At 44.7% G+C, this 23,967-nt stretch overlaps 1 protein-coding gene across 1 annotated transcript in view; it reads right to left on the bottom strand.

The window, feature by feature from the left end:
- ST8SIA1 (ST8 alpha-N-acetyl-neuraminide alpha-2,8-sialyltransferase 1) overlaps nt 1-18,151 on the bottom strand; it is a 118,834-nt gene extending 100,683 nt beyond the window's left edge. The window contains exon 1 of the mRNA XM_057405196.1: nt 17,809-18,151. Coding sequence (XP_057261179.1) covers nt 17,809-18,047 — 239 coding nt within the window. The 5' untranslated portion in view covers nt 18,048-18,151. The remainder of the gene's footprint in view (nt 1-17,808) is intronic.
- Between the last annotated feature and the right edge of the window lie 5,816 nt (nt 18,152-23,967).

A 23,967-nucleotide genomic window follows, 5' to 3' on the forward strand; every position in this document is an offset into this window, starting at 1 on the left:
GCAGCAAGCTGGTATCTGCTTAGACCTTCTACCTTCATCTCACACTAGTTCATCACCATGGGAAAAAAACTGCTTCAAGATAGCAGGCGTGCTTTAACCATTGTCAAGAATTGCTCTTCAGCCCAAGGGAGGAACCATCTTCCTGTTTCCCTTCTGCCTCTCATGTTCTACTGCTTCACCTTCAGCTGCAGGTGGTCTTGAGCCACTCCCCATCTCTCCTGCAAAGAGATCAGTAACCTGAGTTTACTGTTACCGAGACTTCCAGTTCCAGAAGAGTGAGTTCCAGTTCCAGTTTGTTGTCAGTTCCAGAAGAATGAGGCATAGTGCTAGTAACAGAAATCTCCTCTCAACAACTCAAGGAAGTCTCTAGATCACAATCTCTGGGTCCACTAGGAGACTCACAATGCCCTGTAATCTATAGGAAGGGCAACACAGATTGAAGCAAGCAACCTAGGAGATTTCTTTGCGTCAGGGATAATTTTTGATACAGGTTTTGATGGGTCAACTTACACTGGATTTACTATCAGTAACAAGGAAGCGCTGTTGGGGAATGTGATAATGAATAGAAATCTTGGCCCACGGAACAGTGGCATTCAAGATCCTGAGGGGAGTGAGGAAGGAGAGTAGCAAATTCTATAATTTATTTATTGATCTTGAACTCACCAGTTTGGACTGGAAGTTGCTCACTTTATGAGTATTGTGGATACTACATGTCAAAAAGAAGGGTCCCAGAGCAGAGGCAGTTGCTGGCCCAAAAAAGACAGTTACCCAGGATACTCTCTCTGACCCCTTTTTCCCCAGCTTGCCAGAGCGGCACTGGCCTGATTTCACGATGAACCAACAATAGATTCTGATACAGTTGCTGGGTTTGTGGTTTTGTTTCCTGCTACTGAGTGAACATGAGAAATGTTTCCTGTCAGGCAGATATGTGCACACCCAGAATATGAAAAGTTGTTATAATTAACAATAATTTTGAAGGAAGTAGTAAACTAAGTTAATAGAATCATAGAATCATAGAATAGGTAGGGTTGGAAAGGACCTTAAGCTCATGCAGTTTCAACCCCCCTGCCACGGGCAGGGACACCTCACACCAAATCATGTCACCCAAGGCTCTGTCCAAAGTTAATAAAGGGTAGGCCTTGTAATGTGAGTTATTGATTTATTTGGGAGAGTATACTACATATCCCTGTCTATTGCATGAGTTTGCAACCTTTGGTGCCAGCCCTTGTGAAAGACTGAAAGAGTTAATGCATGTTGATGTCTCAAACACTGTAGCAAAACAAGTTGTGGGGTTTGCATAGCAACTGTAAGCCACAAGGAAGAAGGTTAAGATTGGACACGGAGGGCATGTTCTGTGTTCCAATAGGCTCACCATGATAACGCACCACATACATAACACCAGAGGTCATACAGAGTTTATTTGAGGAAGAGGCTCACAATCACCCAAAACACCCTTTGAGACCACCCCCACAATAGCACCTGCACAGAAGATGATGAATTATTAGATTAGTTCTCAAGGGGCACAACTGGCATGATGAACATGAGCCGGCTTCAGTGTGCACTTGCAGCCCAGAAAGCCAACCGTATCCTGGGCTGCATCAAAAAGAGCGTGACCAGCAGGTGGAAGGAGGTGATCCTGCCCCTTTACTCTGCTCTTGTGAGACCTCACTTGGAGTATTGTGTGCAGTTCTGGTGTCCTCAACATAAAAAGGACATGGAACTGTTGGAACAAGTCCAGAGAAGGGCCACGAGGATGATCAGGGGACTGGAGCACCTCCTGTATGAAAATAGGCTGAGAAAGTTGGGGCTGTTCAGCCCGGAGAAGAGAAGGCTGTGTGGAGACCTCATAGCAGCCTTCCAGTATCTGAAGGGGGCCTATAAGGATGCTGGGGAGGGACTCTTCATTAGAGACTGTAGTGATAGGACAAGGGGCAATGGGTTCAGACTTAAACAGGGGAAGTTTAGATTGGATATAAGGAATAAGTTCTTTACTGTAAGGGTGGTGAGGCACCGGAATGGGTCGCCCGGGGAAGTTGTGAATGCTCCATCCCTGGCAGTGTTCAAGGCCAGGCTGGACAGAGCCTTGGGTGGCATGGTTTAGTGTGAGGTGTCTCTGCCCATTTCAAGGGGGTTGGAGCTAGATGATCTTAAGGTCCTTTCCAACCCTAACTATTCTATGATTCTATGATGGAGAGGTGGGGTCTAGACTATAAAAGGCACAACTCCAGGGAGCAACGCATGTGCCCATCACCGTATCTCTCTTGTGCACTCTCTCTCTTACAAACATCTCAATAGAACCCAGGCTGCCTACCATTACATTTTGCAAGTTCAGGTTGCATCTGCCATAAATTTAAAACGTTTAATCAATTGTTTAGTGCTGTTGCACCTCATTTTAGCCCAAGGGAATCACAAAACCACTAAGACCCCCTGAGTTAGCCAGTCTGGGTTGTAACAGCCCTTGACAGAGATAGGAAACTAAATGGACTTCATCTAGTAATCTGTCCTACTGAAGACATTTCTGTGTTCTTATACACTGCAATAAAAGTCCATTATCAATTGATTTATGCAGCACTCTTCTCACAAATCTGCCCTGTAGATCCCCAAAGGATGTATTTTCACAAGCAACTATATTTGGGGCAGAAGCTAGGAGATGAAAATCAGAGCAAGAGAACAAAGAGACAAAGAATTTCATCCACTTTCCATTCTGCCTCCTCCCCAGTGATACCAGTTTGGAGAAGGTGCTGGCATTTGACAGTGAGAGGTGTAAAAGCTCCATGTCAGCCCGCACAAATCCCTCACCTTCCCAGAGCTGTTGCACAGTTTGGAACCAAAACTAGCCAAGTGCGGGTGGCCAAGGAATTCTGGAGTAACTGAATAACCTCAGCACAGTGCAGCTCTGAGTCTCTGTTTCTAAATGCATGTTATCTATGCTTCAATTTAATGCCAACCATGTGTACAACCCTACCAGTACAGCGAGAGGTCATCTCGGCAAAAATGCTACAAGTGGCATCCAGACAGAACAAAGAGAGCCTTTGTTTTAAAGTCTCACCCCAAAACCGTAATAACCAACTCCAAGTTTAGATATGGGAAATCAAAGAATTGCCCATTGCAATTCATCCTCCCTAAGCATGAGTTGTTTATGTCCCAGAGGGCAGTCTAAACCTCAGCAAGCAAAGTTCACTAGATGCCGACTCTGTGGATTGTCTAGTTGGCAACATGCAATCACAGAATGAAAAAAACAGAGCAACAAATGTTGTTTTCCTGTCTTATTGCTAACCATATGGACATTTTCCCTACCACAGCTCTTAAGTAGGACAGGTACCAGAGATAGCTGCAGTGAGTGGGCTGTACTCCACATATTTCATCACTCTACTTCAAAATCTCAACACTTTAACAGTTCTCTCTAGAACAAAATGATTCCTATTCCTCCTCTCTTGTGGCATGAAAATGCCCTCTCCTATTACAGTTTCACAGCCTCTTATACTTCACATAGGCCATTGAAACTGGACCCCCAATTTAGTCAAGTGACCTGCTTCCATCTGATACTTGATCATTTTAGCTGAGATTATAATTTAACCCATGCTGTTTTAATTAATTGTGACCTCTTGAGGTTATCTTGCCTAGCTGAACTGTTCTTAAATTGTCCTTCTCTCATCTGACAACAGGGTTCTGACACATTTCCCAATACAAAACTCTGTTTTTAAGTAAGAATAAGAATACTTCAGGAAGACATCTGGCCCCTAACCCAGCAACCAGGTCAAGACTGGCACAGGGAGGGGAGAAGGAACATTGTACATAGTTTGTTGCAGGCAGGAAAGAGCACACTCTTGCCCTTGAGAATAAGTGAATTTGTCTTCTCCCACTTTGACAGCTCGCTGTGGTATACATGGTTTGGTCGGAGCTGGGCTCCCAGCAGGGGAGACCTGCTAGGAGGAGGACAGAGGTCTGGCTGCCTGCCCTTAGCCACAAAGAGGAGGTTGTTTCCCACAGAGCACGGGCTGGCCCACCCCAGAAAGGCTGAGAAAGACAGCGAAGCAGAGCTCTGGCAGTCAGCAAGCAAGTGTGAGGGCACCAGGGACACAAGGATGTATTTTAAATACAAAGATTAAGTGAGGGCTCTGGCTGACATACCTACCCTGTCCACCTCACAGACTTCTGAATTTTTTGGTTAACTTCAGCAACATTTGAAGAGGGAAAGTACCAAGTCTAATAAAGATCCCAACTTGGGTGGAAGGAAGACCCAAATTTATGAGCCTCATGTCAGCAGAGCTGTGCACCCTGCCTGAGCACAGCCAGCTGCTCCATCAGCACCCGCTGCCTCTCACTCCATGGACATCTCACAAGGGACAAAAGAAGTTGAGGGAACTGGGACAAAATGAAGCCTAACTAACACTTCTATTTATAGAACAACCTACTCTTTAAAGTGGGAAGAGATGCTGGTGACAGCTGAGGTAGTTCTGGAGTTGATCCAAAGCATTAAGGTAATCCGCTTCAGAAACACCAGGACACAAGTTATTCTTGGGCTGGCATGCCTGCAATGTCACCTGGTGAGTAAGCTCTCACGGGACAACATTCACAGCCACCACCTGGCCTCTATGCAGAGAGGGATCATAGAGTCATAGGATGGTTTGGATCGGAAAGCATCTTAAAGATCATCTGGTTCCACCTCCTCTGTCATGGACAGGGACATCTTCCACTAGACCAGGTTGCTCAAAGCCCCATACACCATGACCTTGAACTCTTTCAGGGATGGGGCATCCACAACTGCAAGAGCATGACGAGGAAAAGGAAGTCAGAAACCCTAAAAGGTACTTCTCCACCAGCACACTTGTGACATTTCTTTACCTTACCAATACCGGGAGGGTCCAGATATTAAGGCATAGGACAGCAAGGGATCCCTCCAGCAAACAGCTACTAAACCAGCAACGAATACCAGTGTTCAAAAGAGGATCTGGTAAGCAGAGAGGACATTACAGCAATGCTGGCTGTAGACAGTAACTTTGAGTCTTCATGAACTGCTTCAGTTTAAAGTAAATGGATGAGTCGACCAGTGCAGGTCTGCTATCGAGACACTCAATAACTTCGATAAACAAAGAAGAAAGTGTTAGTTAGCACTGATTTGAGAGTGTACCAGCTTCCTCACAGGGAAGGATGAGCCCAGAGTACTCAAAGTACTTATATTGTGAATCAACTTTTGTAAGTCTTATGGTCTTTTACAGTATCAACACTTAAAAGATGGTGCTGAAGACAGCAAGCAAAAGTACTTGAAGCAATTAAGGCAAGAAATCTGCTAAGTATGAGAATTTAAGTAAAAATTCATTAAATAAATTGTTCAACCTACTCAGTCCTTCAAATGTGCATCTTAAGATAGGTATATTGCCAGAAAGCTGGTTTAAAAATACTTTTAAATCACATCTATGTGGTCAATGCGTAGTCCAGAGCCAGTGTATTTTGGGAGATTTTCCCTCTCGATACATTAAACTTATTTACTTTAGACCCAAAAAGGTGTTAATGGAATTACAAAGCCTAGATATTTATACATTAAACTTGTTGAAAGTTAATCTGTTTTTAGCAGTTACCAAACTGCTTAAGAATTACCTATAGACTGGGGGCATTTCAGCAGTGGAAATGACTTGCTTCTCAGGACTTTTAGAATTTCTTCTTAATTTCTCTAAGGCAAAATAAGTTCTCACTCTTTAAATGGAAAGGACCAAGAGTTTGGAGCAAGAGTCTCACAAGACAGACTGCACAGTCACACAAGACACCACCCGAAACCAAATGAGTAAGTCAAATCTGGGAAATAACTTATTAAGCTCTACAGTCGTGAGCAAGCCCATACTCACTTAAGTTTACCTATAATTCCAAGTGAAAACACACTACACACATGTTCCTGGTGATCCTACAGAGAAAAGAGCCCACACTCTGCTGGGCTCACCCACACCCACCAGCCCATTGCCCCCATGCCAGCAGAGGTTAACTCTGCTTTTCTCCGTGATGCAGATCTGCTGTTCTACAGAGACAGAATTTGCACTAAACTTACACAACCAACTGACAGAATAACCACGCAGGCCAACAGATATATTTTCTCACAGATTACATGGGGAAGAACAACAATCTCAACCCTCTTAGTACAAGACTGTCACTAGCAATGGCCTGTTTGACAAGTGAAGCACAAACCAGGCTTTTTTTAAAACAAAATGAGAAAAAACACTATGTTCACTCATCAAAGACCCAAGGCAAAAATAAACATGTTATCACATGCTGGCCCCATTAGCATTTACTGAACCACACTAGATAAGTGTTTTCACTTGTTCTGTTGTCTAAACAGAACTATCAAAACACATGATTTCTCTAATGGTAGGTTTACTTTTTGTTGTTGCTGCCATTTTTGGATCAGCTAGCTCAAGTTCCACACTCTGTTGTTCCCTTCTGGGTATGCTTAAAAATTAAAATGCTATGACTGGAGTGGGACAGAAAGAATAAATGTCTCATGTGCATTTTTAATGCTTTGTCCAACTGGGTATACTAAACCCTGGAGACATTCAGCAGCTGTCCATAAGGCTCAGCAAGTGTGTTTGCACTAGATGCTTGCTGGCTGCCAAGACAAAATGTTCAATTAATACTATGACCTAAAAAGGAATGCCCAGATTGGTTTTGTTTCTCCTATTCCCTTCACTGTTGCAGTTTCCTTAGTTAAAAAAATAAAAACATCTAATTATAGGCTGATATGCAATTCTCACTACAGCAATCCCTAGCATTTAAAAATCATGAGTCAGGCCCCAAAAATTATGATTAAGGCACAAAAATTAGGCATCTGAAAAACAACAACCCACGGTGGATTTTCATTTGCCTTTTGGGGCACAAGCAGGCATTCATGTTTTCAAGCCCTTCACTTTAGCTATGAGGACTAGAAAACACCTTCTTCACTTTTATTCCATGAAATTAAAACTATCACACGTTCACCTAATTGCAGGAGCTGGCACAACTACGAGAAGGGTGGGCAATAGCAGACTTCATAGCATTCCCCAAGTCATCTTAACTGCCCCTAACCACAAGTATACATAGCTCAGCATCTGTTCCTGCTTTGCTCTAGGAGAGGAGTAACCATCACCAACCCAGGTGAAATTTCACTGATGGGCATGCCCTGCACTGCTGAGTGTCACATTTCCAGAGCCTGGCCCTTCGCAACAGGTCTCCCAATACTCTTAAATTAAGCCCCTCACAGTGATAAATTTTAAACACCACATAACTAAGGCACATATTTCTTTCAGATATTTTTCACTCAACCTGGGCTGCAATCAACTGCTCTGGCATGGCCCAGAATCTTCCTATGCACTTCACAGATCCTTCTGTGTTGTTTTTTTCCCCCTCCTTGCTAGAAAGGCATTTTTACCCCTCTTTTTCCTGCCCAAGACACAACTTAGTTTAGTGGAAGATTCTCTGTACTTGTTCACTTGCCTTTCAAAACTTTCTTTGTTCTGACTCTTTTGGAAATCCTGCTGCTCTGCAGACACATCTGGATCACACTGAAACATACAGTTGTCCACTGATGCAAGCTCTCTAGTTATAAATTTGCCTACACTGGCTTATTCAAGCATTGGCATGAACTCCAATCTTGATAGTTCACTCTCGTACTGCAGAAACAGCTGTCCTCATCAGACCCATCAAACACACATACACATACTAACCTGGACTTCCCATGTGCAACAATCATTTGGGAAAAAAAAAAAAAGGGAAGTCTTAACCCGTGCCAGACAGTAGCACTCATTGCAAAGAATCCTACATAATGTAACACAGAAGCATCCTCTGTGCTTCAGAACTGCACCACTTCACTGATCTCACAGCTCTGCTCTTACCCATTCATGTGCTTAAAAGATGGGGAAAGAAACAAGCCAACACTTTTCCCACTCCACAACCCTCTGCGTCTGCTCACTGTTTGCATGTCTTCATGGTTAGCAATTGTACGAGTTGCTCTGTTATTATGTGCCCCCTAGAGCAGCAATCAGAGGGAGGCCAGGAGAGGCAAGGAGCCCTGCACATGTTTGTGTGTGCATGGTTACAATTGATCTTTAAGCAAGCTGTAGTAAGAGACTTCTCCCCATCATTCCCATTCTCATCTGATCTGACCCAACAGCAGTCACCCACTATTGCTTCATGAATACTGCATCTCATTTTTATCCCATATTATGGCCATACCCTATATGGCTTTATTCTCATGCTTTTTACAGTGTCATTAACTACAAATGGCACAATGCAGGAGTCTGCACCTCACTCGGAAAAATAGGAACCTCATGTTGCCTGAGTGGATGGCAGTAAATCATCCATAAAGAAGCAATCTAAAGATTACATCTTAAATGTTGTGCTTCCAAGTACCTAGGGATGTCTAATGAAGCACTCACTGCAACAGTCTAGTAATAGAGCAAACAGACCTTGCAGCTCCCACCTTTCCTGGGGCTTCCAGCTTTTTTGCTCCCACCAAGCTTTTCCATGACCTGGAGACTAAACACACTCCCATGTGCCAGGGACTCCCATGGGCCAGGTTCACCATAAAAGAACATGAAGACCAGCTGAAAAGATGCTTCAAGGAGAAAGAATAACAAATACTTATGTTCATCTCCCCAGCTAGCCCAATACCTCCTTTCTCTTCTTTGCTTTTCTTCAGCTCTTAATTTCCTCCCATTCCACACATGCAGCTCTCACATGAGTTGCTACTCACCAAATACCCTCTCCCCCTCTGACTCCCATGACTACAGCGGAAGTCTTGAGGAGCACCTGAGAATTACATGGAAGAGCTGCCATGGGGCAACTGTGTATGGGACCAAAAGATCCCTGTGCTGTGGGGCCAGTGGGTCGCAGGCACAGGGCAATGTTGTAGGGCCCAAAGCACAACACCATGTGAGGGATCACACGAGGCATTAGGGAGCACTGCTGCTTGGAGGCCACCAGTGAATGCAATGTAATGGCATGAAGCTGAGGCATGCACTTCTGACCAGTAGCATTATCTTGCAGGTGAGAGCTGACAGAGACCGAACACGCTAGACTGATCTGGGGGAGGTAGGAAAATGCATGTACCAGGCAGCTGATCCGGGCTATGGCAGCAAACCGTACACAAGCTCTATGATGGATGTTTTCTTACTCCCCAGATGGGACTTAGGGAACAAAGAACAGCAGATAAAGGAAAAGGACAATGGATATAGCAAACAGTCACTTAGCCTGAGGAATAAAAAGTATAATCAAAAGTAGAGAATGTGAATTTCATCAGCAGCTGAAGATTCATTCTTTGGTTCTGGTTAATCCTTGCGTATGTTTTTGCCTGCAAAGGCACATGCCTGATTTCATATGAGTGCTTTTAAATACTGAGCCAGACAGCATACAACCTATTACAAATGGTAATATACCATCGTTTAAATTCTGGGGAGGATCTGTGACAAATGTAAGAGCACAAAATGTCATGAAAATATTTACCCATTGGTAATTAAAAGTTTATCAATATTTAGAAAAAGGACCAGAATGTCAGAGCTGCTAACGTTGCAACTTATTAGGGAAAACAAAACTGCAAGTCGCCATCCAGGAACAGGGGTTCATTTCTCAGATGAATACTACATATGGAATAAAGAGATATTCTATTATCTTTTAAACAGATTAGTGCTTCAGAGGAAACCACAGAAAGAAGACAAGAAACTACACAAAAGCATTAAGCACTTTACAAGTAGAAAGTTGGTACCTCCAGGCACCAGTAGCAAGAAGGACCAGTACCTACCAAAACCTCAGCACAAGTATTTGGATCATTCTTTCCGAGAACATTCAGGAAGCCTGTTGCTAGCAAACAGCCCACTTTCTTCACATTAAAAATTGTAGTAACAGAGGGAAAACCCACTCCATTAATCAAAACTCCTAATCTGCATAGCTGGGATAAATTCACTACACACGTTTGTGGACTGAAAATCCTTCATGGCACAGAATATCTCTCCACAAGCTTAAGGCACCATATCAGTGATAATTTATGTACAGACTGGCAAATATTCACAGAATTCCACAGTGATTTCAATGGTGACCAAGACCCAAAGTTTAGTTACAAGAGATAACTAGTCATGGAGACAAAATTTCCCTAACTTCCTTTACAAGTCTTTTTCCTTAGCTGTATAAAAGTACCTAGGGAATAGAATCGAGTCTCCCCTAACAGTCAAAAGATTCAAACATTGCTAACTAACTGGAGAGTCTTCATTCCGTTTGCCATTCAGGCTAAGTCTTACCAGCTTTTATTGTGAGAGGCAGGCGTCAATGAACCTTGGATTAAGCATCACCTCCTCATTGCCTATTTGAGTGCTTTTTAGCCTGGTTATCTCAATTCTTGTGGTACTTCTGAGCATCCCCTATAGCAGCAGATACTTCATCACCCTGTGCTGGGACATAGCGCACCACAGGACCAACAGCACAAGAGCACTGTACACTTTGGAATCTCCAAGCACTAAGGCAGGAGAAACAGAATCACCAGAGTTGACATTTGGTCAAGACAGAGCACACAGAAAAACATTAAATTCTTTTCACTGGGAAAAAAAATAATATATATTTTGTTTATTTGTCTTTCATCATTGACAGGAAATACAAAGCCGTTGCTCCTCTATTACATCAATGGTCACTTCAGGCATTCCAGAAATAGGCAGAGCAAAATAGCTGAGCTGTTTTCCTAGCACTCACTAAAATATCGGCAAGCTATATAGCAGCTTTTAAATTAAAGCTGGCTGTGCATCCTCAGAGCAAAGGCAACCTGGTAAGTAGAGACTTTATCTTGCTACTACATCAAGGTAAAGTTCACGGTTTACCTGGAAAGCCTGATAGCCAACAATAGGCATGTCAAGGATGGAAAAGGACAGATGCCCTGAGCATCAGTGGGAGCTGCAGGGCTCTGAAGTAGGTGACTGGCAACTCAGTAGGGGAGAGAGATAAAGGAGTAAATAATTTCACACAAATTCTTTGTATCACTGCTGTGAATGCTGACTGGATAATTAGAAAAGGCGCCATCCAAAGGGTCTGGGGCTCTCCTGAAAGCTGAGGAGGACACCAAGCAGCTTGAGAATGGGAATTGACTGAGAAGAGTTGGAGGGAGGAAAAAAAGAGAGAGAGAGAAAAAAAAAAGAGATAAATGAAATGGTTGTTCAGGAAATGAGATGATGCTCACAGCAAACATGGAAGACAAAAATGTCAGCCATTTCTATTCAGCTGTTCCCAGCACCTTTGAAAGCCTCAGTGTAACTACAGCTCCACTTGAAAAGATAATCTGTAAGCCAAGATATTCAGGAGGGCATTTTCCAGGCAGATGGAAGAGGAGAAGTCAAAATTGCTTATTGTTTATTTAATACAACAACCACCATCACTCTGCTGGCCATAAAATGTTTTATAACAATCTAATTTCACACCCTTCACCTTGTTCCTGAACATAGCAGTGGGAAAATAACCTCCAGAATCCTGGTTAAAGACAGGATGTTGTTCTCTACAGTGTAACTCACCCTGTTAAAAATTTCAGATACCACTAAGGTCAAGGCAACAAGCTGATTCTTCATGAAGGTCAGAGCTTCTGTAATAATTACCTGATAAAGACTTTGTTAGGGTTAAGGGACTTATCAGTGCCATGTGCCACCCCACCCTCTCTTTATCTATCAGTTTAGATTCCAAGACCTGAGAGAAGAATTGTCTGTGGTCTTGTGTATGTGGAAATCATGGCATGACAAAGCCTGAACCTCCACTGAGGCATGCAAATACTTCATAACATGGATTAATGTACTTCAGTATGAATTTACCTGCATGCAGCTATGTTAAAATGATTTAACATTAGGAGAACTTTTCTTGTATTTTGGAAAATACATGCATAAAAAGCTTTATATACAAAGAATAAAAATTAAGTACTTAGAAAACTGGAACAGAAGACTGCAGTCCAAACACCCTCCTCAGTTCAGTGAGGTTTAACCTCACTGTGTGAGGATAAATTCTGAGGGGATTAAGACAATTCATTTTCCATGCATTTAGTAGGAACTAGGCTCAAAAATAGGTCTTTTTATATATGTCATTGAACACACATCAAATTGGAGCAATACTCTTGGCTGCACTGAAGATGAAAATTGCAAGTAGAGGAATAAATCGCCAATTACTATATTGTATGTATACTTCAGGGCCCATTCCACCCGCTATAAGGCAGAAAAAGGGAAATCACAGATGTGAAAATACATACATCCAGTGGTGTCTCTGTATGTACATACCAGACTTTTGGGGCTTTTGTCAGGTAACATAAATTCCAGTGAAGTTTCTGTTCCTCCTGTTCCCCAGTGCCTGGCCCTGGGCCTTCAGATGCTCCCAGCTAACAGAAAAAAAAGCCTTGGGGAGTTAGCTCCACCCTCCCATAAATGCTGCAGCACTGGAGATCTTACACTTTCAAAGTAAAGCAGCAATCCAAAACTTTGCAAGAGCAGGTACTAGAAATAGGGATCTCAACTGTTTGTTTTGTGAAGCCGGAAGCGAAGTCTGTAAGAAAACACTATTTAGGGACAATGAAGGAGGATATCATAAGCTGGATCTCCAGAATTTAAGTCAATTCCTATCTTGTCACCACAGCCCTCATCTGCAAAGATGTCACGAGCTAACTCAGATAACTAATTCTTATTGTTCTCATGTAATTTAGGTATCCAAAGACATCGAAAGACCTTGAAGATATGGAGCCAGATCTCTCTACAGCTTGCTTTTTTCATCACAGCCTGCAAATGATAAAATTGAATAAGACCATTTTCCTTTCACCTTTAACCTGATCTTCAAATTGTACCTCTTCACCAAAGAAACTTCCCATCTCAACTGGAGATGCCAAGTAACTACAAATTACAAATACCTGGTTGTCCCTAATGAAGCAAAACCAACCAAAAAAAAATTCATTCAAAACATTAACAATCAAGTTAAATGCACAGCCAGGCAGTAGTGACACCTACTCAGGAGAGCAAATTAGCTGGATTTGGCCACTGCCAGCAAACAACATTTGAGCATATCCAGTGGTTTCAGGACAGGGCTCCATGGGCCACAGAGGTAGAACTAATCTAATATAACATCTCCCAGCTCTAATCCTGACTCCACACTTCACATGTCTCAGTGAAAGAAGCAGAGATAAGTGAGTATCTGACAAAATTGTCCAAGTAGGGCAAAACTCTTATCTAGCCAACCTGAGCAATGTGAAGTTTCATCCCAGATTTTCCTTGAAATACTGCAGTAGGGATTCTAATTTGCAATGTTCACATCAAAAGAGAAGGAAATAAAAGCCATTTGAACTAAAGAAAGTCTTGCTGACTTGGCAAGAGCATTCATCTTAACAGACAGGGAAGTGACTTGGAATTCTAGTTCTGTGTTAATACAATGTAGAAAGAAGAGTTATTTGCACAAGGGGGTGCTCTTTGGTGCCTCTTGTGATTGCACTCTAGCTACAGACATTAACAGCTGGCAGAGAGCAGCTGGCAGAGACAGTTACAGTAGGAAGACCCCCTCCAGCATGGCACGTAGCAATGACAGAACCTTATTCTTGCAAGACACATGAAAGCTGGCAGTAGAAGAGGCTTCATGCGGTGTGTCCACATCCACACTGCAAGCACCACAGTCCAGCACATCCAGTTGAGTCACTGACCCTGTTGAGCAATTTCAGGAAAGTAGCTTCTCCTCTCTGTCCCTGGAAAATGGACAAGAAATCAAACCTGACAAAGAAAGTAGAGAAGCCACCTGCCAAGATAAGTGTGGCCGGTTTGACACTAGGGACAGAGGGGACAGCAGATGGGAAGCAGAGCTCAGTTGTAGCAGATGCTCCGGACTGGAGGCAGGTCACAAACAGTGTGTTCACAGGAGACACCTGCCATCATTTCAATCAAGCCACCTCCAGAAGAAGCCCTGGGTGACCTTTCAGTATCACGCAAAAATGCTGCAGCAGAAGCACGAACACAATCTGAATTTCAAAGGTAGCCTTTCTGTTGCCTTGCTGACAAGATCGTCCCATCTATTCCTGGAGAACCTCTAACCGAAATCACTAGTCACCAGTCACCCTCAAACCCTTTCAGTGGGAGTCCTGACAGTCAAAAGCCCACTGCCCCGCACAAGCATACTCACTCCCTAAAGGAGGATCTACCCGGGGCAACAAATGAAGCAGAAGTGTCAGATAAACATATGGCACTTGGGATTTGCGATTGTGCGAAGCTTTTAAGGCAGATGAAAAGATCCACCTTTGCCCTACTACTTCACTAACAACAAACAACATTTTTGCCTAAATAATTTAAGCAGCTCTACGCCCTTAAAAAAAAAAAAAAAAAAAGAAAGAAAGAAAGAAAAAGCAATCTGTAAAAACAATTAGGGTGCAATAATATTAACCACCTCAGAGGATGACAAGCCATTATACTACAGGTAAATTAGACACATTAGCCATTAGTGACTCTAATGACGATCTCATTCCTATTCCAACCACTTTGTAGTTCAAGATCCAACCGTTTACCATCTGACTGACAGACCATTATTCAGCTTTGTCAGAGAGGAGAGCAGAGAGTTTGACTACCCTCAACCACTAATGACCTGAAATTTGAAGGACACTAATAGAAATAGCTTGCTGGTAAACTGTGCTCACCTCCAAATGCCCAGAATTTGAGGACTTTAAAGGCAACTATGATCAACTAAGGAAAGGATTTGGAGCAAGAGCTCTTTTGATAATGTAAGTTGTATCTTCAGGCTTTCCAGGTCCTACCCTTCCATCTAAGAACCAAGAGCTCTTGCACAGTCACTGCTCCACTGGCAGTGGGATTTGGCACACACATCATGCCACGGTTACTCATGGAAGCTGCATATGCAGAGTCAAGGCTGTGAGCACACTTTTAACCCAGACTCACACTGGAGTCAAAGGCTTAATCCTGCTCATTTTGCTACTCCCACAGCTGCAAGTAAGGCAAAACAGGCCTCGAAGGCAGCAATCTGTGACTATTTACAGAGGTTTTTATTTTTGAAAACCAGTTCTGCAAATCCATATCCAAAGACAAAACCCTCATGTAAGGGTGCACAAGTACCAGGACAGTATGGGTTCTTGAATAAGCAAGAGTTTACATGGGTCAGATCTTTACACGAGGTTTCTGGCTGCAGAGGAGAAAGAGCGAGCAGTGGAGGTGGAGGAGTTCCCGGCACTCAGCTGAACCCAAATTACCTTCAGACATTTTTACTGATCTCACCAAGTTACTTAGTGAAGTTGTCTTTGATCCCAATACAGAAGGCAAACAGGGAATGAGATCTGAAAAGTGTGTTTCTATCAAGTTAATTACTTGGGGACAATAATCTACTTCAACAATAGGAGTCCAGCAAGTTTATAGGAGATGAAAAACATGTCAAAACCATTTGACAAGCCTCTCAAATGCTTTCTGTGCCTAGCAAAAACCTGGTTATTCAAACCCCTGTACAGTACTACAAATGCCATCATATTACACAAAGCAGTAATGTGAAAGTTTGCACTTTCTCATATAGATTTTTAACACGGACAAATTGAAATTTATTCTTCAAAACTGAGGAAAACCAAAATAGGTTGGCAACCAGAATGTGGCAGAAGAGCAAGCAGGAATGGCAATTAATGCCAGTCTGAAATAATACATTAGATCCCATTTAATATTAGGCTTTTATGGAAAGCCATATTACTGTGAAGTCCGCACGTGGGATTTCTCTGAAGCCCTATACCTCCTTCCCAGATAAAATAGACTCACATTCATAGGCGGCTTCCAGTAGAAACTGAAACTTGGAGGTTTTACAGTGCTCTTGCACAGAGACAGCAGGACCACAGCAAAGAGCAGGAGATTGTTTCTGTTAATCACCGGACAATGTACAGCCACCTACCTGAGCTTCAATTTCATAACCTCCTACCAATACGAAGAGAAGCAAAAGTCCTATGTCACAGTTATTTGAAAACTATGGCATACTCAATACATCTCTCACATGTACATTTCCTCTTTATAGCTTTATTTTTTTTAAGCAGATTGATTTAAAGCTCATTGTATTTAGCGCCTCACCAACTCATCAAGAGGCACATACAAGAAACAATAGCTCCTTTTGTTGCAAGAGACTTTCTTCAGTAGCATCTCTGAGCTAAATCACTCTGCTTAGGGAGTGGAAAAACATATGGGCAAGTGGAATAGCTGACAAGCCATGCAGAGTTTTTGTTACTAACCATGTGGTGGAAATGGTCTAAAAACTGTTTTTTAAACTGAAGCCGCAGCAGCATTGTCAATATTCAAACAACATTTGGTATACAAACATGAAAAATACTACATCAAACTCTCTCCTACATCACCTATCAGGGTTAGTTTTTTTAAAACCTAGATTTATCTACCCCTCAAAAAGTGAATCTGTGGTACCATGAGATTAACATGAATTAGTAACTGAGAAGATCAACCTAGTTTCTACTGTTATTGCTTTAGGAAAAGGATCATGCATCTGTACCTTATTGCTAGCTCTGTATTATAGAGAGAACTTCCACCAGGCCTACGTAATGAGACAGTATTAACACATGCCTGCTTATCACCTCTCGTTGCTTATATTTCCTGCAAGCTTCAGAGCTAAAGGAGGAAAGTGCTTTTGAAAAAACGTGAAGTTTCTGTTATCCCTGCAGATGAGATACTAAACAACCACGGTCCGGCTACAGTTCACGACAAAGGCAAGTTGAGTTGCATACAAAAAATATTGAAGAACATCAAATAAAGCTGTACAACACTTTTAAGTGTACAACACTTAAAATAAAAAAATAAAAAATAAGAAAAAATAAGAAAAAAATAAGAAAAGAATAAACTAAGTCCCTTGGAGAATTATTCATTTTGGCATTTAATAAAGAAAGAGGCCTTTTTGCAGGCAATTTGGTTACAAGTCACTCTGATCTTTCATTTGTTACTTAGAGGACAGAGAGAAAGCCCAGCTTCCTTCTGGGAAAGCGAGGGAAATCGACTTCTCTTCCAATTGTGTACATTTTACCCAGGCACACTGAGAAATTTTCGAGGGGATGCAAACCTCCTTCCACAGCACACGCTTTTCAGCCAGGGTCATTCAAACAATCCTCCCCGCTGCAGGGACCCGGCCCTCCACCGCTACCAGCTGTGGCACCGACTGCAACGTTCCTTCTTTCCCGTGCGGCTGGGGAAGGTGAAAAGGGCTCCCAGGATTATCGCCATTTCCCAGCCATGCCAAAAGAAAAGAGGAGGAAAAAAACCCAGAAGAGCCTTTTCACGTGGTTTCTATAATAAACCGCAGAGAGTCAAGGACCAACGCGGAGCTTCCAAAGTGTTCCGCTGCGCGAAGATGTCGGCAGGGATGCACATCCACGCAAACCTTCCCCCGCGGGTCCCCGGGAGCTGCAGGAGCTCCCCCCCGGCAGTCACGGCCCGCAGGCGAAGCAGGCTCCGAGACCCCGCTCCGGTAGCGGCCAGAGGGGCTGCCGGTGCAGCCTTTCTCTAGAAAGCTATTGTGCAGGCAACCCTGCAAGCCTCCGAAACCTCAGCCCTCCTGGCAAAGGCATCCAAGGTGGGTTTATTTCCCTGGGAGGAGACACAACCCTCCATCCTCGGAGCTGAGACCCTTGTCCCTGCCGCAAGCAGAGACACCCAAAAAGTTTTGCTGGGCAAGAGGGGCCCTGACTGCCCTTCTCCTGATGGGAAAGCAACAAAGACTTGGGTGGGAAAATACAAAGTTCGGGGCTCGGCTGGGTGGGGAGGGCTCTCGTCACCTGCCCTCCCGCTCCTCCGTCCCCGGCTGCCCTTGGGCCGCGCACAGCGCTACCTGAACAGGGCGACCGCAGTGTGATTCCTCCTCCACGCCTTGCCCTGCTGCAGCAGCACCCCCTGCACGATCTCCTTCTCGTCGGGCAGCCGGTAGACAGGGAAGATGTAGAGCCAGCAAAGCACGAAGACGCCCAGGGCGCTGGCCCCTACGGGCAGGCGGGTGCGTGGCCACTTCCACGCCAGCACCGCCATCCTCCTCCCGCAGCGCCGCCGCGGCGCCGGGCCGCGCTCCGGCATCAGGCCCGCGCCATGCGGGGCTGGGGGGACCCGGCCCGGCTCAGCCCCGCCGTCGCCCGTGCCCTAAGCCCCGCCGCCCTCCCGCCGCTTGCCGCCCGCGGACATAGCCGCCCAGACGGCCGGGGGGGAGCCGGGCCCCCGCGGGCCTCGGGACTCCTGCCGGGGATGCTGCCAATGCTGCGCCGCGGCTGGCTCCTCTGTCGGCGGTGGCGGCTGCCGCCCTTCCTCACAGTCATTTGGTACCTCGCTTTCCCCGCCAGACGATGCTCCGCCGCTCCCCGCCCTCCCTCCCTTGCCTCCGCCTCCCGCCGAGCCCTCTCTCTCGCTCAATCGCTCGCCGCCGCGCTGCGGACTACCCCGGTAAATTTCCACACACACCCCGGCCGCGGGGTACCCCGTACCCCGCCTCCGGGGAAGGGAGGGACGAACGTAGGAAGCGAGGGAACGGCGGCCGGAGAGCAGGCTGCTGCGGGGATGCGCTCCGCTCCGCTCCCCTCCTGCCGTGCGGACCCGCGCCCCGCCTTCCCCCTGCTTCTCCCGCTTGACTCGCGGGCACCGGCCGAGAGCAGAGGAGGGAAAGGAGGATGTCCCGCTCCGGGATCGCCGCTGCGGGCAGCGCCCCGACACCCACTCACCCTCCCGGCACCGCGATTCCCCTCCGCAGCTGCCAGCCCCGGCAGCGCCGCTCTCCAGCGCTCCCTGCCGGACACCGGCCCCCTCCGGACCGGCGACCCAGGCCCCTTCATCAGTCTCCCCTTCGTGCCTCCTCACTCCAAGTCTCCCTTCCGGGGTGCGGCAGCACTTCACGCCTGTTAGGTCCCTCGTAGTCAGCCCCAGGACCAAGTCAGGAACCTGGGGTCAGGGATCACCCTGCCCATCCGGGCAAAGTACAGCCTATAAAGGTGTTTTCTGGTTAGTTTAGCAAAACCTGTCGAGGCCCCTGAATGTGGAAGTGGATGTGTCCTGTTCCCTTTGACGCCTTCATAAATCTCGATGCAAAACTCTTAATTATTTTTTTCTTCTTCTTCCACGAAGTGGAGTGACTCATACACACATGCCCCATCCCTGTAAGTGTTCCAAGTCAGGCTGGACAGAGCTTTGAGCAACCTGGTCTAGTGGAAGGTGTCCCTGCCCATGGCAGGAGTGTTAGAACTAGATGATCTTTAAAGTCCCTTCTAACTCAAACCATTCTGTGACTCTATGAAACCTAAAACTAAAGCATGCTCCAGCCTGGAGCACTGTTACTGAAGCAGCAGCTCTGTGTCAGCATGTGCCCACTGGAGTGGCTTGGGTCTTTGAAGAAAACACACTGGGTTTATGCTCATGGGTTGGTTGAGGGCAGTTGCTGGGGCATCCCAGCCCTGCTGGGGTTGCTGCTGAAGTGCCAAGTGCATGAGAGAATGGGCATAGAGGCTGCCCACAAGCCAAAAAGCAGCAGCATGAGCCCTGCACACCTGCAGCAATGCCCAGCACAGGCTTCCCACCACAAACCCACAATGGGCCCTGCAGGACAAGAGTGCCCCATGTGTGGCCATCAGCCCTCCTAAACCAGCAGGGAGAGAATGGTTGCTTCATGCCAACACAATGACTCCAGCAGTACCTCTTTGTGGTAATCAGGTAGGCTGAAACATGGGAGATATGTTCAGCTTCTCTCAGTGAGGGTCTTGGAGGCAGTCCCCAGTTTCAGAGCCCAGTCACTAGTACCTGGCTGATGCATGAAAGGCAAAGTCAGCCTAGGCTGGTGCCATTGGGTTTTGTTCAACATTTCCAGACACACCTGTCAGACCCACTGAGAAACACCAAGGACTCCCACATAACCCTCGGAAGAGTTTTGTATGAATCCGTAGCCAGATGCTTTCCAGACCTCCAGGACCATAGAGGGATTTGGCTTCTTTGGGCACTTTCAGGGTTGAGCAATAACTAAGGAATGGCTTTGACAGCCTGAAACTTGGGAGACTCAGGGTAGCAGCCTTGCGAGACAGCAGTTAGCCTCTAGCGTGGCTCAAGGCATGTCAGCACAGCACATCTTGCAGGGACATGTCAACCATGGCAGGTGGGAGCTGGGGAAGGAAGTACAACCCAACTCATCCGCTAACATTGCCAGAAGCACAGTGATACATTGGAAGGCTGCTGCTGGTCACCTAGCAAACGGTGGCTAAAAAAGGAAGGTGAAGGTGAAGGTGAAGGTGAAGGTGAAGGTGAAGGTGAAGGTGAAGGTGAAGGTGAAGGTGAAGGTGAAGGTGAGGGTGAGGGTGAGGGTGGAGGTGGAGGGGAGAGGAGGGGAGGGAGGGGAAGGGAAGGGAAGGGAAGGGAAGGGAAGGGAAGGGAAGGGAAGGGAAGGGAAGGGAAGGGAAGGGAAGGGAAGGGAAGGGAAGGGAAGGGAAGGAAAGGAAAGGAAAGGAAAGGAAAGGAAAGGAAAGGAAAGGAAAGGAAAGGAAAGGAAAGGAAAGGAAAGGAAAGGAAAGGAAAGGAAAGGAAAGGAAAGGAAAGGAAAGGAAAGGAAAGGAAAGGAAAGGAAAGGAAAGGAAAGGAAAGGAAAGGAAAGGAAAGGAAAGGAAAGGAAAGGAAAGGAAAGGAAAGGAAAGGAAAGGAAAGGAAAGGAAAGGAGGCAGGAAGGCAGACAGGAAAGAAGGCAGTTTGACACAGTTTAGTACATCCTGGCCATAGGTAACAATATAATTATCATAAATTCTAGCTGGCTGTTCATACAGCATTTTTTTGATAGAGATCCTAAACAGACACTGCTTACTTCTCAATAAAAAATAAACATGGAAATGACGGTACACTTTCAGTGCTTGAGATGAGGAAAAACCTTCTCTCTCTCATAGCGTGTTGCTGTTGAGAAATATGTACTGACAAAAAGAATATTAACATAATGATGTCTAATGAACACAAAATTGCCAGAAACTTGTAAGTGCATAAGAAATATTGGTTTCATTCATATCTGATATGCTAGAGTTGTCATAGAAAATGACATTAGAAATAGCAATAGGGTTGTTTTCTTTGGACAAAATGGGAAAAGAAATTGAGCGAGGCATTTTGGTCAGCATCTGACAAAAAAATATTTTGAGCAGGATAAATGTTTTCATTTTGGTTAGGAAGCTATTTACCAACAACAAAATAAACCCAAACCTGTCCAGTCACCTCTATTAAAACCAAACAGAACCATTCAGTCTCTGGAGACTAATTCAAAACATAGCTGACTGGACTCTTAAAAAGAGGAAAAAAAAGAGGGAGTGAAATGTGCAAAACTGTATTCCAAATTCAATTCTGCCTTTTTGCTCACCTTTAGCTGAGACGAGAGACAAACCAGAGGCTCAGTGTTGCTTGGGAAACCAGAAAGTGGAAAAGAACAAGAGAAAGTAGGAATGACTGTTATCCTTTCGTTGTCCAAACTGCTTGCAATGGTATAAGTCAAACTAAAACTAATACAACTGGTTGTTAATTTCTTCAGTAATGTAATCCCTCGTAGGGAGGGATGGTTTATTTAATAAAGGGGTTTTACTCTTGTGCAATGAGACAGTATTTTGGGATATCTTTTATTTGTGAACCTGTGCAATATTCATAAGCTTTTCCTCTGCTTTTTCTGAATCTATTTCAGCATGAAGCCCCCAGGCTCTTCACTGAATGTACGACAGTCCATGGTCTGTATAATGCCGTGGCAACAGCTCCATCACTGTGCCCTGACTGCCACCTGTGAGGAGGCAGCTGGATTGAGACAGGGATGAGGCAGAGTTTGTTAGGTTGCTACAGAATGATCACAGGGAATTGGAAATGCTTGGCCTTGTTCTGCTCTCGGACAAGTGGAAATTAGAGATACATCAGGACAAGATTAAAGCCAGGTCTTTTACTCAATAGTCAAATCTATTTCTAGGCAACATTATCAATCTCTGTCCTTTCCTTCCATCAGTGAGCCCCGAAGAGAAGCACATCAGTGCTCATTTCTGCTGAGGATAACAGTTTATCGTGAGGAATAAACAGAAGGTAAGAATAAACTGTCAAACATGAATCTTGCTTGCAAGCAAATAGTCTTAAGTAGCTCAATGACATTTTGCAATCATTGAGAAGATGTAGAGATGTGGTGATCAACAATCCATGTCTTTAAATAGAAGCAAAAAATTGAAATTCAGTCATGATTCTTCTCTGTTGTACTCCGTTTTAGTGAGAATTGAGTGGTGAGATTCAACCTCACCTCTACTGCTTTGGTCCCAAGATCCCCAGCCAGAAAGGCTAGTTATTCTGGGCACGTGGTTTTCCTGGTTCACTTTAAAATGCATCTGCATCTCGTGTCTTCTATTGCTTGTTTCTTTCCTGAGCCTTTTCCTTCACAGAGGGTGCATCCTTGAGCCCCCTACCCTCCTGATCCACCATTCACATTTCCTCCTCTGCCCCTGAGATGGACATGATACTCTGCTCAGCTGCTTCATGCTGCTGCTGCAGCTGAGAAAGCCCTGCTTGGGAAAACTGGGGGAAAACTTTTTCCAAGTATTACAAAGTAGAATCTCTTCTTTCCCTCATCCTCAGCCCAAAACACACACAAAAGTCAGAGCTGCATCCTTCAATAAATCCAGTCTTTGCTTGCTTTCATTTGTAGAATCTTGTACTCCTGCACACATCCCATTGTATCTTGTCTTTGCTCCCTTTCAAGCCCTCTCACTTCCAAAAGAACAGGGCTTTCCCTTCCACTTCAGCATCCCACTCACTCTCTGCTCTGCTGAATTTAACAGAGCTGTTGTATTGGAATCATCTTTCAGGCTATGGCATGCTTTCTATTGATGAAAGTGCTACAATGGATATTCCCACAAGGCATATTCGTTATCTTTCGAATGCACCCAGTTACCACCTGACTAAAACACCTTGCTTTACGCTGGGCCTTCAGTTCTGCAAGTATTTCATGCTCCAGTAGCGGAGTCTATGTGAAGGCTGGATTTGTTTTCTAAGGTAGAAAGGAGCTGAAAAAAAACCTCAGCCAGTTGGTATTTAGTGTCAAATGTCAGCCTTTATTCCCTGCTGCTATAAATCCTCAGTGCTCCAAAGGTACAACAGCAAAGTGTTAAGAGATATTATTGTCAGCCAGCTTTTACGTGGTGACACCTTTGAACAGGATGATTTCTCTGCATTCCTCCTATTGATACCATTTGAAAAACTGGCATCTGAATCTCACTGTGTAAGAATAACACAAAGAGTGTGTGAATGCCATTATGAATGGATGCGCAGCTGCCCATACAAAGACCTGTTGGCAAATTCCTGTAATGTTTCTCCCGATCAGGATTTACTCTGCAGATATACTCTGCACCAACAAACATGTATTCTCACTGACAAAGTGTTTTAAGCCCCTGATATGACGGACAGTTTTATATAATCCATTGGAAGGGGAGAATCATAACTACAATATTGAAATAATATTTCTATCAAGGAGTGGTGTCCGAAGGGTAATCTGTTTTTACCTGGCCGTTAGCCTTCGAAAAATCATTACAAATTTTGCCACTTGTTTTCTTTTCCCCTCCGCTGTCATGGTGTAATAATATCATTACTGTGACAACATCTACAGTCATCCTTCCAGCTGCAGAGAGGAGTCAGAATGCACAAGGAAGAAGCATGAAATGGGAAAAAAGCATCTTAGTGATGAAAGACAGAGTTCATTCTCTAGAACAGAGAGCTGCTTTTACGAGCAGAGTTGAAGGGACTTTCAAAACATCTTTTTATGCAACCAGTGATGTTAGCTGGTAGCAAGGTGGAAAAAGAATGAGTGAAAACATGCAGAAGTAGTGTGGGACATATCAAAAGGTTTTTCCATAAAATGGAGAAGCACAGGCAATTTTTGACAACTTTGCCATCACTGCTGTAATTCATTACAGTATCTCTAGCAAAGCTGTAAAGACCAGACACTTCTGTTCTACAGAACTGGCTTCAGATACGC

Source organism: Pezoporus wallicus, unplaced genomic scaffold (genome assembly GCF_028554395.1).
Source record: "Pezoporus wallicus isolate ANWC-B61680 ecotype Strahan unplaced genomic scaffold, APGP_CSIRO_Pwel_v1 contig_6789, whole genome shotgun sequence".
NCBI classification, from domain to species: domain Eukaryota; kingdom Metazoa; phylum Chordata; class Aves; order Psittaciformes; family Psittacidae; genus Pezoporus; species Pezoporus wallicus.